The sequence below is a fragment of the Brienomyrus brachyistius genome, chromosome 13 (assembly GCF_023856365.1).
Source record: "Brienomyrus brachyistius isolate T26 chromosome 13, BBRACH_0.4, whole genome shotgun sequence".
Lineage (NCBI taxonomy): Eukaryota > Metazoa > Chordata > Actinopteri > Osteoglossiformes > Mormyridae > Brienomyrus > Brienomyrus brachyistius.
The window spans coordinates 1,948,964-1,964,962 of record NC_064545.1 but is presented as its reverse complement, the minus strand read 5'-3'; the positions used below and the strand labels follow the sequence as shown (position 1 = coordinate 1,964,962).

At 49.2% G+C, this 15,999-nt stretch overlaps 1 protein-coding gene across 2 annotated transcripts in view; it reads left to right on the top strand.

Moving 5' to 3' along the window:
• The window catches only part of LOC125706243 (zinc finger homeobox protein 3-like), a 125,356-nt gene that overhangs the window by 36,417 nt on the left and 72,940 nt on the right, over window positions 1-15,999 (top strand). Inside the window, exons 2-3 of one of the 2 annotated variants that reach the window (XM_048972830.1) lie at window positions 6,703-9,766; window positions 12,519-13,012. In XM_048972830.1, coding sequence (XP_048828787.1) covers window positions 6,739-9,766; window positions 12,519-13,012 — 3,522 coding nt within the window. In that variant the 5' untranslated portion in view covers window positions 6,703-6,738. The remainder of the gene's footprint in view (window positions 1-6,702; window positions 9,767-12,518; window positions 13,013-15,999) is intronic. The other variant, XM_048972831.1, reaches the window with a different exon arrangement.

The following is a 15,999-nucleotide window of genomic DNA, read 5'->3' as shown; positions in this document are numbered from 1 at the left end:
AGGACATTATTCAGTTTCCTTATTAATGCTCCTTAATAAACAAGAAAAAGGCTTCTGGAAAGCTGTGAAAATCAGCTCCCCTCTGAGGTTTTATTGTTAAATGTGACTGCAACTCTCGGCTCCATGATGCTTCAGCAGAAAAGGCTGTACTGTGAAACACATAAAGACAGGTGCTCTTCTTCTCCTCCTCCTTTTCCTTCTCTTTCAAGTCTTCCCTCTTCTTTTCCTTCTCCTACTCCTGCCTCTTCTCCTCCAACTCCTCCCTCATCCTCTCCTTTCATTCATACTCCTCTCACTTCCTTCTCCTCTGACTCCTCCTTTGTCTTCTCTTCCACCTACTCCTGCCTCTTCTCCTCCAACTCCTCCCTCATCTTCTCCTTTTATTCTTACTCCTCCCTCTTTCATCTCCTCTGACTCCTCCCTCGTCTTCTCTTCCACCTACTCCTGCCTCTTCTTCTTCCAGTCATGCTCCTCCCTTTTTTTCTTGTCCTCCACTTCCAACTTCTCCCTCATCATCTCCTTCTGCTCATACTCTTCCCTCCCTCTTCTTTATCTTCTCCTCCAACTCCTCCCTCTTCGTTCTCATTTTCCTTCACCTCCCAAAAAGACTCCCTGAAGGGCAAAGTATAGATTGCGCTGGTAATCACTGCATTTGTGACTGGAATATGATAATAATAATAATAATTTATATTATTATAAACAATCTATAATTTTCCCTTCAAGGAGTCTTTTTGTTGGACTTTTTCCACAGAGTTTTATACAGCTATTCGTGTATTAGCAATCCAGGGCGCCTATAGGCCCCAGGAATGTGTAGATCTGCCCTCACACCTTCTTTTACCCTATTCTTATCCTGTCTTTTACATGTAGCCCCCTAACTTACATTGATTATCTGCTGGGCTGCTTTGCTCAGCTGTCTGCTGCTGTAAAAGCAGAGCTCAAAGAACAGCGCCTGCTAATTTAAAGTTCCTGAGATTACTCAGTGCTGTTTTATCAGGTGTGCTGCGTTATCAGATCGGAGCCTCTGTCGTGACAGCTCACCTTAAAAAGATCTAGGATTTGGAAAGATAATCCACATCACTTTGTCGTCCTCTGCTTGGCAGGATAGAATGCAGGCAGGATGCACTGCTCACTCATTTACCTGCCTGTAAGCAGGGGAGATTCTAGGATTTAGAATTTTTTTTACGATGGGAGGGCATACTGTAAGAGGGGTCGTAAGTCATACAGCATTACCAATGCTATGTTTTGAATTTGTTAGTGATAAGGCTAGGAACACTGCAGCAGCCTATCAGCTTTCAGCTGGGCCCAGTGTCCCTGTGTCCCTCTCTATGCACCTCTGCCCACAAGAAGGTGAAACAGTATGCAGCTCTAGACAGTTACCTTCATATGCATCACAGAATCATAATGCTGGGAGTGATTTAAAAGACAAAGATTAAATCACAGCATCGTCTTCAATCTATTGTTGTGTCCCCGGCTAGCGGCCTAGTGTACATCGCCCTAGCAAAGGCCCTGAGATCCCACTCGAGAAACCGCTTCTCCTTTAGTGCTGGTGAGGAGTGGCACTAGCTGTCTAGCATCTCTGCATTGTGAGGGCTGGCCCCCGCCTGTCGCTGCCCCGATCGGCAACGTGAGCTTCGCGGCGACGCACCCTCGACACGTGAACTCATTCTCCACATCGATTGGATTTTTTTACGGTTATTTGAGCGTAAAGACTCACAGATGTTTGGCAAAATTAACTTTGCATGCAGAAGGTGAGGGTCGCACAGAGGAGAAAATAGGGTTACCTTATTTGTACCTGTGCCCCACCCCTTGTTTTTTTCCCGCTGCTTGCAGTATTGTCTTGGGCGTACAACTGCTGATTGCTGGCAATCAGGGAAACTCCTGTAAAACGCGGGTGGCTGCGCCCTGCAGTCACCTTGTTTTTCTTATTCCTGCACCCCAACACTGTGTTAAAATACATACATTAATAAAATTACGGGCAAAAAAAAAGGAAACGCGTTTGCGGTCAGCAGATTTCATCTCCTACTTTGGCTGAAAAAAGGGATCTTTCCAGAGACAGAAATAAGGGCGGCTGAATAATTAATGAAATTGAAAGTGTGAGGCCTGGCTGCCTTTAATCTCTGTGCCTCACAGCCTGGTGACCTTTCACGGGAAAGTTGATGTTGAATTGGGGGAGGGGGGGGGCTGCCTGAGTTGGGGGGATCAGCTGATGTTCGGAGAAACTGCAGGTGAGAGAGACTGTACTGCCTTCGCTGTACCTGGAGCCCATGCTGTCAGCATTGCTGTGATCAGCGCTGGGGGGGCATGGGCTACCCCAGAGAGCCTGACCTGCTTTAGTGTGAGGTCATCTTCCGGGGTTAACATGACACACAGTCCTTGGGTCTGGTCACAGAGAAATAGCACCCCTTGCCAGTTATTCCTACACATGCGCAGTGACACGCACGTACACACACACACACACAGTCTGACGTGTTCCCTCTCCCACACCCTGTCACCCCTCCCTTGGGTTCCTGTCCAATGCTGTGCGGTGTCAGCCAAGTTGCCTGGGGTCAAATGAAGGTTTTGTGGTAGGAGTGCAATTGCTCATCTCTGATCATACATCGATACCTTTATCCCGCAGATAAGTAATGCATTTAGAGAGCACAGATGATCCGCTGGGGGAGGCTCGCTGAGCGGCCTGTGACTGTGTGCTGCCCTTGGGCTCTATATCATGAAAGTGGTAACACACCGCTTTGAACTTTACTTATTTATTTCACTTTAATGGGGAATTCAGTGTTTTCTTGACCACTGTCACCTGTGTTTGATTTGCATTGTTGAGACTGTGGAAAATCGGCTGATTTGTGACACGGCGGCTGACAGCTGAAGTAGCAGCAGACCTGAACGTGTGCCCTCCTGACTCTGCCTGGTGCATGCGGGCAGCCCCCCCCCCCCCCCCCCCCCCCCATTTGCTCCCGCAGCTTGTTCCCAGCTCTGCCGGGGGCCCCCTGCCTACCACATAGTGCCCATACCTCACCATGTCTCCCTGCACACTATATTTTTAACTAACTTCCTTTAGAATTAGGTAATTAACCCATGGCTAATTAACTCTTTGTAATTGCCTCACAGGCTTTTTTAACACGTGTGAAATGTGGGGACCGCATTAGCTTTGAAGTTCTCGGTGCCTCGGCCGCATGGCTCTGCACTCCGTGTCCTGTTGGAGAGCGAGGGTCCTTATTGTCACACACAGAGCTTCGGCAGGTTACCTTTCATTGTGGCTGCTCATGTTTTATATTTCCGGCTTATTCTTCTAAAAAAAAAAAAGCAGTTAAAATCCCAGATTTACAACGTACTTACCTAAAAAAAAATACGGATTTCAATTCCCTTGAAGGTTCTGTTGGGTTTTATAATGTTATTAGTGCAGGGCAGTACAGTGCTTTCAGTGTGGGGTGGGGTGGGGTGCGGTGGGGGTGTCACAGGCACTTCATGCCCCTTGAAGTATTCCCGAGTTGCTGCTCTCCCTACTGCAGCAGTGCCCCACCTGCAGTCCCGTCAGAGCCACAGTTATTTTTGCTTGTCAGACTGATAGCTAGACCTGAACATCATTGATTTTACGGGAAGCATTGTCTGCTGACTGAGTGCCATCGACCTGAGCTGACTTTTTTGCCTCCTTAAGTAGGAGAGGAAGCAGAGTTGCCCTGCTGTTATACTAAGGGACGATCAAGACATGGAGACAGACACGCGTAGCTCTACAGACAGATTAGATCCTTTATTTTTTCAATTCTTTAGAATTGAAAAGGGGGAAAAACATACTTATTGGAAGAGCAGGTACTTATTACAGTTGCTTTGAATTATGAATTTAGTGTGAACTAATATGTTTAATTTTAAATTATTTTAATATTTCTCGGAATGTGAAAAAAAATGCGATTTTAAGTCTCATTCTCCGTGGAGATTCTGGTGCAGTTTTACCTGGTGGTTATTTGGCCGAAAGAAGTGAGTCAGGCCAAGGAGGGGGTGGTGACAGGTGGTGCACTGGTGATGCACGGGTGGTGCACTGGTGAAAGATCTCAGTCTAACAACTAATAGGTGACAAAAATATTGATGGTCTTTGGAAAAAGGTAGCATTATTAATAATTAATTATTAATTATTAATAATTGTCCACTGAGTACAGTGGTTTGCTGGATCTGTCTTGCAAAATCAAATGCTACCTTATCAAGAGCATCCTGAACTCGACTCATTTTCCTTTGGATTGCATTGCAAGGGCTCTTTACAGATATGGTGTGTAGGGGGTGTGTAGGGGGTATGTAGGGGGTGTTGAGCTTGTCTCACTGTGTCACGATATCTTTCCAACATGGCTCTGAGCTTTAGGGGCAAGGCGAGATTTCACACCTTGAGTGGTGCCAAACCCGAGTTTCATACATTCATTCCATAGACAAAGCAAACCGCCAGGCATTCTGCAAGTGCCCAGCTGCGAGCCACAAGGTTTTTCAGGTTTATATAGGGAAGGATTCTGGGCCTGCATTTGTCTCAGTAGGTTGGCTTTTTAAATAATAATAACAAAATCACTTCATCTGCTCTGAATGACTGTGAGACCCCTGGGACTGAAAGTTGTCAGAGTTTGTTTGTTGGATTTCTATTTTTTTTGTGTGTTTTAGGAACAGGATCATTTTCTGTTATTAGTCATTAGAAGCACAGGCTGGAAAATGTTTCAACTCTCCATCACAAAGGCTTACTGTTCCTGTTTGGGTGGACTCCATGATTATGCTGAAAGCAGGGGAATGTACATTGTAAGCTTAAGAGGATGGAGACTTTTTCCCAGCTAGTCTGTATTGGTTGTGCTTTAAGATGTGCGTACTTACCTTTACTATATTATAAGCTGTCATTTTTATCCACAGCAACATACATTGTTGAGGAAGCAGGATTCCACAGTCCATTGAGCAACTAGGGGTTAAGGACCCAATGGTGGAATCACTCTGTTGACCCTGGGATTTGAACCAGTGACCTTCCAATCAGAAACACAGCATCCTAACTCGCTGAGCTGCACACCATCCCCACGCCTGACTTGTGCATCCTCTTGGGGGGGAACAGTGATGGCCAAGCTCACATTGGCAGGAAGTATTATATTTTACAGCTGCTTCTTATTGAGGTCAGCCTCATGCATGCAGTGCATTTGTCCCATGCAGGAAGCCCCTTCCCCCAGGAAAAGTACAGGTGCTGTACATGTCAGAGTGTTCCTCTTACCACGGAGCTGCAGGCCTCAGGCCGAGAGAGTCACATGACTGGCTATCCTATCTTGCTCATTCCACATTAAAAGTCCGTCAAGCTAATTTAGCTACATGTGCGGGAGCTTGGAAATTCCTCAATAACGACCCCTTGGCTTATTTTCAGTAGTGTGCAAATTTTTGTTTAATGTTTTTTTTATTTGTGTCCTTTTTTCACAGAAGGCATACAGTTTCATTGTAAGAAAATCAATGAGCTAGAGGCGGCTAATGCGCTAATAGGCTAGGCCTCTGCGTTGCGCTGTTCTGGGAAGCTTTCTGCATTTAATATTCACCATTCAAGGTTAAAGACCAGAGCAGAGTTATTGCTTTCTGTCCAGTCACCTCCCTTAATCAATGCCGCCTGCATCCCTTTAATAAAGCTATTGGCTCAGCATATCACTTGCTAACACGAGTCTCCTTTTGTTGGAGTGACTCTACACTGTCAGAAAAAAAGGTTAAAAATTGTACCTTTGCTTGTCACTTGGGCTGTACCCTTGTAATTTTACTTTTTAAGGTACAAAAATGGACTTGAGGAACATCCCAAAGGTATAGAGAATGTTCCCCAGAGTCCATTTCGGTACCGTGAATGGTACAATTACCTACAGCTGAGACTACAATTGGCAGACCCTTGAGGGTACACCCCCAGTGACAAGCAAAGGTTCAATTATTTACCATTTTTTCTGAGCATGTAGGGAGCTCACTGGGAAACTGGAATCTAGCTAATTTCAGAGAGTAGATTAGATATGATATTTCAGATTAATTTCAAAGAGATTCTTGAAAGGATCTGGTATATTTGTGCGTTTATCACCGTGTTTTCCCCCTGCAACATATATTTCTAACAGCCAGTGGGATAGTGTTAGTCATGAATGTTTACAGCAAAGCAACAGGTAGGTGACAGGAGTTAAAGGGAATGTTAAAGGGCGTGTTAGTGCAGTCGTTTGTTTCGCTGAATATTCCGTGAGCCTTTTTGTGTGACTTAAGTGCCGTGTGAGGGAACTCTAAAGTGAAGGAACATTACAGCGACTGTGTTTAACAGCACTAATGTTTTGCACAATTATGTAAATGGATCATACGAAGGTACAGCGTTCCCAAGACTTCACCGTAATCACAGTCGGCCCTCTTTATTAATGCATGAACATAATTTGTTTTTCACTGGATGTTTATTTAAAAGAAGCTCATGATGGGTCTGCAAAACAAGGTTGGAAGTGGAAGGTGATGGATGGCAACGTATAGAATAATAACAGCAGATGATATTTTATTGCTTAATAAGTATTGCACTTAAGTACCTAATTTGATGTGTGTTGTCTGACTAATTCAATCTTACACATGCATAAAGCGTGTTCTTCATAAAGCGAGTCACGTTGCTGAGATGCTTCTGAGTACTTTCAGTTATGAAGCCAACCCCCATATGTTATGAAGCAGTGCTTAACCTTGTAACATCCTCTCTCTCCTGCTTCATTCTCGTAGGCCTGGGTGCGATGAACACCTCATGTAGGCGTCAGCATGGAAAGCTGTGAGTCTCCTGTGATTTCTGGGACAGACGATGGGCTCGCCCTCTCCACATCCCAGCAGCAACAGTGCCCTTCGCAGCCTTGGAACAGTCTCTCTAACGTGCAGGTCCCTCCCGGCAGCCAGACCCCTTCCCTGGAGCCCCTGTCCCTCTCTGCCCCCTACCCCTCCAGGGTCCAAGGTCTCAGCATACCCCACAAGAGTCTGAAGGAGCAGCAGCAGTCCCAGAGTCCGCCTGTGCTCTCAGCCTCTAGCATAGTTTCGGCGATAAGGCATCAGCAGTCTGGAAACTTGGGGCTGCAACAGGAAGACGAAGGGGTTGGCTGTGGAGAAGAGGAGGATGAGGAGCTGGATGACTTGGATGAAATGGAGATAGATGGCTGTTTCCCGAGTCTGCTGCCCATCGATCCTGAGGAAGGGGCCATGCCGACTCTTGTGCGCCAACGGCAGGTGCAACCTAGAGGCATGGCAGAGAGTGGGAGCGAGGAGGAGGAGGGAGAGGAGAGCAGCGATGTGGAGAACCTGGCTGGGGAGATTGTCTACCAGCCTGATGGCTCGGCCTATGTCGTGGAGAGTCTCAGTCAGCTCATCCAAAGTGATGGGGGTGCAGTGTCGAGTCTGCTCCCTGCAAACTCCCTGCCTGGGACAGGGAAGGTGGGGGAGGCTGCTGGGACCTCTCCCTCGGTCTACCCACAGATCATCAACACGTTCCACATAGCCTCATCTTTCGCCAAGTGGTTCAGCCCCTCAGACCAAGGATTCCCCAGTACCTCAACCCTGACAGGCCTGAGCCCCGTCCTGCACAGTTTCCGTGTCTTTGACGTGCGGCACAAAAGCAACAAGGATTACCTGAACAGCGACGGTTCGGCCAAGAAGTCCTGCGTGTCCAAAGATGTTCCCAACAATGTTGATTTCTCCAAATTCGACGGGCTGGCCCTGTACGGCAAAGGGAAGCCCATCCTCATGTGTTTCCTCTGCAAGCTGTCGTTCGGCTACGCACGCTCGTTCGTCACGCACGCTGTGCATGACCACCGCATGACGCTCAACGAGGACGAGCGGCGGCTCCTGGGCCACAAGCACGCCTCGGCCATCATCCAAGGCATCGGGAAGGACAAAGAGCCCCTCATCAGCTTCCTGGAACCAAAAAACAGAAGCTCGCCCTCACCGCCCACGCTGATGCCCCTCGGCTCAGGCCAGAGTTTCTATGGCACGTTCAGTGGGGTCCACTTAGACCCAGGGAGCAACGGCAGAGGGAGCGAGGCTCTCCTCAGCAAGGACTCTGATTTAGGCCTCAAGCAGTCCCCGTTGGGGCCTCTCCTGACACTGGGAGCACTGGGAAGCCCAAAGTCGTCTTCTCTCACTTCAGCTTCAGACCCTGCCAAAGACTCCAGTGCGCAGCCTCCGCAGTCAGGGAGAGCAGATGGGCTTGCTGGGAGAGATGGCACACCCAGGGGTGGAGACAGGGAGCGAGACTCGGGAGAGGGCAGAGGACTTGTGAGGAGCATGGAAGCGGTCTCAGGGGGGGAGGAAGTGTCATTAGAAGAGGGAGAAGATAAGGAAGGGGAGGAAGGCACTCCCAAGGCCTGTGGCAGCAGTGGTAGCGTTGGTGGAGAAGGGGGGAGACCAGCTGTGTCAAACCAAAGCGTTTCCAAATCTCTTTTATTAATGCCTAGTAGCTCTCTCCAGCCTTCTGGCCGCTGTCCTGCAGCCAGCCCCACGCATGCGGGCAAAGCCGCTGCCTCCACCTCCTCCTCAGGCAGGACGTTGGAAGGTGGGGCTTCAGCAGACGACGGAGGGAGGAGCTCCAAGCCACCCTTCAGCTTTAACTGCCAGGGGGCCTCTCTGCCCATGCCGGGGGTGGCCACAACCAGCCGAGGGGGCAAAGACGACATGCCAGCGTGTTCGCCGGTTAGCACCTCCCCCCCTCTACCCCCCCACGCTGCCTCAGACGAAAGTGCCAATCAAGACAGTGCCACAGCTCCTGAACCAAATCATAGCCCAGCTGAGGGGGAGGATGATAGCGGGGCTCTGCTGCACCATCACCACCTCCACCACCACCATCACCACCACCTTCACCCCTCCCCCCACGGACATGGCCATTCGCACCTTCACCCTGGGATGCCGTGCGACCTCACTGGGGTAGGGGAGTGCCCTCAGAACCACGGGGCCGGAGGCAGTGGCGTCGAATGCCCCAAGTGTGACACCGTGCTGGGCTCCTCCCGATCCCTGGGTGGCCACATGACCATGATGCACTCCAGGAACTCGTGCAAGACGCTCAAGTGTCCCAAGTGCAACTGGCACTACAAATACCAGCAGACGCTGGAGGCGCACATGAAGGAGAAGCACCCGGACTCGGGGGGCTCCTGCATGTACTGCAGCAGCGGCCAGAGCCACCCGCGGCTGGCGCGAGGTGAGAGCTACACCTGTGGCTACAAGCCCTTCCGCTGCGAGGTCTGCAACTATTCCACCACCACCAAGGGCAACCTGAGCATCCATATGCAGTCGGACAAGCATCTCAACAACATGCAGACACTGCAGAACGGTGGTTCCGTGCCCGTCTCCAGCGAGCAGGTGTTTGGCCACACACCAGGGGGCGTGGTGCCCGTGCCCCCGGCTCCACAGCCTCCTGTCCATCCACACCACCCGGCCCAATCAGCTGGGCACGTGGGCGGGGCCTGTGGTGCACCCTCCCCCACCAAGCCAAAAAGCAAGCCCATGTGGCGCTGTGAGGTGTGCGACTACGAGACCAATGTGGCGCGCAACCTGCGCATCCACATGACCAGTGAGAAGCACATGCACAACGTCATGCTGCTCCAGCAGAACGTGGCGCAGATACAGCATGGCCGCCTGAGCCTGGGGGGGCTGCCCTCCCCCTCCGAGGCGGAGCTCTACCAGTACTACCTGTCCCAAAACATGAACCTGCCCCCTGGCCTCAAGATGGACCCGTCCGGGGCCGATGCCCAGTTTCTGCTCAGCAGCTTCCACCTGGACCCCAGCATGATGGCCCTGGGCCCCTCACTCGGTGAGATTCCATTTCCGGGGGCCGCCGTCAATCCAACTGCCCGTGGGAGCAATCCCACATTCTCCCACACTCCCAGAAAAGCCTGATTCCAGTTCAGGGGGAGTTCATACCGCCGTCAGCTCCCTGTATTCAAACAGAGCCCAACTGTGTGAGATTTAGATGAACAAAAGGCTAAAACGGTAACATGGCAAACGGCGTTCGCAGTGTGAGTGGGATTTCCCGTCTCCTCATCTAGTGCAGCGGGTTTAGTCACATGCTAATAGAGGAGTAACAATAGTACCATTTCCCAGCCCATGTTAAAAGGATCAGCTGGGCTTCATCAGCCCTCCTTCACTCCCAGGTCCACTTCACTCGGAGGGCGTTAGGAGGTAAAAGGTTAATGAGTCAGGAACACATGGGCACTCGCCCCCCATTTTTTCACTCCGCCCCCTTCTCTGCCTCTCGGCCTGAGTCTCAGCCCTCGGTCTGTGGGCTGCCTCAGGGTACACCTGCCCTGCTGAACCCAGCACGGTTTTCTTTTGTAGCCATCAGTGGGCAGGCAGAGAGAGAGAGAGAGGGATGGGTGCAGTGAATGAGAGCCACCCCCCCAACCCGGGGCCTTCACAAAGCAGATAGGTCAATCCTTACCCCCGCAGGCTCTCTTTCACAGGATCTGTTCATTCAGCTTCTTTGACTGCATGACAAGTCACTGTAGACCTTCCTCGGTCCGAATGCAGTTCTGTCTTTGTCTGGGACTGCGGGGATACAAGCTGTTAAAGTGCCCATATGTCAGCTTGTTTCTCAGTATATATTGAGGCCCTGGCATTAGTAACGATTTTGTCACATTCAGTAATAATATGGATCTCTGATTCCTTCCCTAGATCAACATTTCCCAATCCAGTCCTCGGGGACCCTCAGCAGTCCATGTTTTTGCTCCCTCCCTGCTCCTGGTTAGTAGGGTGACCAGATAATCCTTGTCAGGGAGGACTCTTCGAGTTACTTCGGGTTTTACAAACTACTTTAAAACTGAAAAGCTCCTGTGTTTGGTTGAACAGTTCAGTTCTTCTTGTGCTTTGACTGCTTTGTTTTCTTGATTGAAAGACTCATCCAGGTGTTTCACAATAACATTAGTGACACGTGCATGATTATAGGAGACTGACCAATCAGCACACAGCAAGAACTCAGTGCTAAAGTGAAACTCATGTCTTTTTAACTGAAATGACAGTTCACAAATTCGGCCCTAGCTCAAAGACTCCTCCCTGACATAGATTATCTGGTCACCCTACTAACCAGGAGCTGGACTGTCTGAGGGTCCCTGAGGACCGAGTTGGGAATCACTGCCTTAGATTATACTGGCCAGTTTGTCTTTAACCAGCCACGGTCCTCTGATGACTGCCTAAATCCAGGTCATGCACTTTGCATGTTTAGAATATAATGGCAGCGTTAATCATTCATGTTAAAATAATGATTAGAATAGCCTGGGCTTGAAAGGAGTGGTTCAGTAAGGCTCATTGCTGTTAAACTCTTTAAATACAGTACGTAAATCTCTCTGTCCGGATGCCCTTGCTCTCCATTCAGTCGCATTTGTATTTTATAGTTGTTTTATGGATTTTCTTTTAGATTAAGCTCGACTGACCTGAATGTAATGACGATCCTTAAACTTCCTGGCAAAACATGAGCAAAGAGCTCCGCAGAGTGGAAACAGATCCGCAAGCGTTCTTTAAATGTTTTTTTTTATTATTATTATTCTTTATTGTTCATTTTTATTAGCCCAGCCTTTATTCAAGTTTACATCTTTACAAAGTCCATTTGTATAGCGGGACATTGTTTCTGATCTCAGAGAGGTCCTCTGGGCTCTAATAACCTGGGTAATGGAGAAAAGTATGACTGTAGCTTTCATATGACGGCAGTAAAGAAATGGCTGGTGGAGTTAATTTAATGTAAAGACGGCCTGGGTCAGTCGCTGCTCGCAGTCTGGGGAGTGATAGATTAAGTATCAGGAAGCTATGGGCTAGCAATGGGAAAAAAATAAAACTTTCTCCAATGCATTTCTCCAATTTTATTTCGTAGGTTTTTATTTGAGTCATGCTTTTCTGATTTGGAATTAAGTAGTGTTTTCTTTATTTGTTTTTTGGCTTTAGAGAGCCGCTCGCTGCACCCTGGCTCCTTCTGTCTGTGGTGATTTACTGGAAGCGTCCTGAAGATTGAAGTTGTTCCTTATAAGGCGGCTGATTGGGATGGGTTTAGTTTGGGATTACTCTCTCCATTTGCTGGAGAAGCTGGTCACTGGGGCCCTGGGCTCCTGGAGATGATTTAGGGGGGATTGCAGAAGTGCCTCAGCCAGACTCGGGCTACATTATATTCCCATCTTAAGGTGCTTGTCCCTCTCTGAACTTTCAGGTTATTCTGATTTGTGCCATGCCCAAGGTGTGGACTTCCAGTACTTATAGTACTCATTCAATTCACCTTATTTCTGTTATTTTAAGACAGGGCTGGGGAACCTGATCCATGGAGGGCCAGTGTGTGTGCGGGTTTTAGGAATGACATCTCAATCAGCCAATAATGGTGGGTACCCAGGACTGGAGTTGAGAACCACTGCTTTATTATTGGCTGATTGAAAGGTCATCCCAAGAACCCGCACTCACAACGGCCTTACATGGAACAGGTTCCCCACCCCTGTTTTAAGGGATCAATGAAAAATGAGCGGGACAGAGAAGACCGGTAGGTAAATTCGGTATTTTATGTGAAAATAACGACATCTCTGCATCAATAGGTGGGGACATACCCATGGACATGCGACTTGCTGGTGGCCCCCTGGTGTCCGAGGAGCTGATGACCCTGGGGGAGAGCCTGTCGCAGACTAGCGACCCCTCCCTTAAGCTCTTCCAGTGCGCTGTGTGCAACCGCTTCACCACGGACAACCTGGATGTGCTGGGCCTGCACATGGGCGCGGAGCGCACACTGCCCGAGGACGAGTGGCGGGCTACAGTGGCTGACTCGCACCAGTGCAAGCTGTGCCGCTATACCACACAGCTCAAGGCCAACTTCCAGTTGCACTGCAAGACCGACAAGCACGTGCAGAAGTACCAGCTGGTGGCGCACATCAAGGAGGGAGGCAAGGGCAATGAGTGGCGCCTCAAGTGCGTCGCCATCGGCAACCCAGTGCACCTCAAGTGCAACGCCTGCGACTACTACACCAACAGCCTGGAGAAGCTGCGACTCCACACTGTCAGCTCCCGGCACGAGGCCAGCCTCAAACTCTACAAGGTGAGTCTTCCTTAGGGGAGGGGGCGTGCACTAATATCACTGGACGGTTCCCCCCTAGAAGTCCCTGGAATTACTTGGACCAAAGTGACCAGAATCTCTCAACTGAATCTTGCAGCTTCGGCTTCAAAGACTGAAATGACGTTCATTAATGAAGGTGACAGTGTGCATCACCTTGCAGTGAGATGACAGTCATTTGCTTACTTTTAGATTGACCGTAGGGATGAATCTCAATACAAGAATGCAGAGATTGTACCTGTAGTCTTGCTAAGACTGGTCTTGCAAGTTTGCTTTCCAAGAACGAACTTGGGGCGCGATGAATCATGAGATTAGTCTCCTTCAACGAGGATGTAACCGATGAGTCCTTGATATGTGGAGTGGATCAAGACCAACATCCCGGGATTTTTTACTGTTCTCTGTACTTGTATTCTTGAGTACTGGTATTGATCTTCAGCAATAGATGATGACATTAAACGGGTACACAAGAACACAAGTACGGTCCAGTACGCATATTGAGGAACACCCCAGGTGTTTAACTGGCGGTCAGAGGCTCATTTTCTTTGAATGCAGAGAAAAGGACAGAATTGCTCTGCACAGTCGTATTGATCCATGCTGAACTTGATCTTTCATCTTTCCTTTGTGTCGTTCTGCGATGGTCGCGAGATGAGCGGTTCGTATTTCTGCAAGGTGTGATTCCTCTTGTCTCTGCGTTCCTGTCCCCTGCTGGTGCGTGTGCGAGGCCACAGGTCACACCCGTGAGTCTCGCTCGCTCACTCTCTCGAAGCACTGCAGAGTGTCTTAATGGCACAAACTCAATCTGCACAAAGTAAACATCACAGCTCGGTGCTGATTCTTCTTATGATAACAATCCCAAGGTTATAGGCCTTATTCTTGGCCCTATCCCTATATGTCCTGCAGAAACTGAATAAAACGGCACGATGGAAAAACCCCATCAATTGCGGTCGGAGTTCGCTGATTCAGCGTCGTGCTCCTATGAGACCTGGGCTTCCCATTCTCCCTCGCTAGTGTTTTATCATGTCTGTCACTTCTGCTCCGTGTGCCGAAAGACGCCTGCGTTTACAGTCAGAATATGTTCTTTAAATGCGACGTGTGAGACTTCAGTCCCAGTTCATCCATTAAGCACGATCAGAATGACTCCGCATCGAGTGGTAACGTTGGCATATCGCCACCATGGTCGAAGGAGAGAACGCTCTAATCGTCACAGCGACTCAAGCTCAGACACGCTGCCAGGATATTTACAAATACCACAAGGTTTAAAATATGTAAGACAATTCTTGTAGCGTGGTCGACACCCTCCTGGGGGTGCCTGGGGGCTGGGCTCCCCATCAGTCTTGGGGCCCAAGGTGCCTGCCTGGGAATGCCAATGGTCCCACCCCCTCGACAGTACCACCTGCACGATACATTGCTCCATTTCATCTCTGACCCAGATATGTTCCGCTGTCATCCCGTCTGTTCGCCTGGTCGCCTTCTCAAAAAGATATGGTTTAGTCTTAGTCTATGTTAGGCAGCCCTACCAGTGAAGCAGTGAACTGATTCCTTATCAGGACTTCTGGCCCCCTGTGTACTTACTGCTTGGATGAGCCTGAAAAAGCAGCTAAGGGAGCCATAGAAATGCAAGAAGTATGATAACGATGCGTTTGAAGGGAGCACGGTCCCGCCATCAGGAAGCAGTTATGGCCGCATCAGGCAGGCATGTACCAAACAAAAATTCTCACAACAAGATGACCCGCAAGTGTGATTAATGGATGATAAGTACATGGTCCTCAGACCTACTACAGCGCTGGCCCACCACCGAACAACCTAATGGGCCTGTTGTCAGGCTGGATTTATGGGATGGCATGGGAGGGCTGACAGAACACAATGTCCGCGAGATGCAGATTGATGATATACTTCGCCTCACTCCGAATATATTTATTTATTCTAACCAAAAAGAAATGTGATGCAAATTGCTACTTTTTAACCTTTGGGGAAGGGATTATATGGTGAGGTCAGCATGTGTAACGCGTAAGATGTGGAAGCTCTGTGGACGTTTCACCCCAATCGCACTGGTTTTCATTAAGCAGAGCCTCCGCGTGCCGGTCTGCAGACCAGACGTACCCTCTAATTACTGGAATTAAACGTGGGGTTTAAACTAGGGGGTTAAGCTGGGTAGCATAATTTGAGAGCTCATGTTAGGGTTCTCTAAAAATATCCCTGCTGTATATGTCAAAATAAAAGCATGTACAGTGGGTTGACTTTCAGCCACCATCCCGAGGTAGGGTGTTTCTACACGGCTGTGGGGACCGGGGGGGGGGGGGGGGTCCCCCATGCACCTTCCGGCACATTTCCCAATGGATCATTGTTGACCTTCCTTCTTGAAGGACTGCTCCCTCTAGACCTATTTGTAGTAACACTCACCTCCTTCTTTGTGTCAATATATAGTTCACCTGATATGTTTGTTTATTTTTGTAAGCGAACACTCTTATTCACAGTGGCATGCATTTTTTTGAGAAAGCAGAGTCAGATGGTCATAGAACAGTTGGGGGGTGAAGGTGAAATTGCTCTGCTGACCCTTGGGATTAGAGCCCACAACCTTCTGATTGCAAGTACAGCATCCTAACCCACTGAGCCATCCCACACATATATGTCGGTCACCTTCATTATTGGTTGTGATTTTTTCAGGGCTCCTCCTACTGAGGTAATTTTCCTGGTAATATTGGTCCGCAACTCAGACCATGCATGCTGTAGGTGGGTGGCCCACCCTCCTGTAACCTTTGCCTAACATTTTTGAGGGTGGGAATAGATCAGGTCATAACTGCTCTGCCCAGGAATGAGGTTGAGGGCAGCGGGCCAAGCCTCTGATCCTAGGAAGGGCAGCGGGAGGAGAAACTCCAAAGGGCGACCGCCTACCTTCTGTGTCTTTGGGACCGGTGCGGTCTGCAGTAATTGAGATTGATTGGATGTTATTTTTCTTCTTGCAAATGTACTCC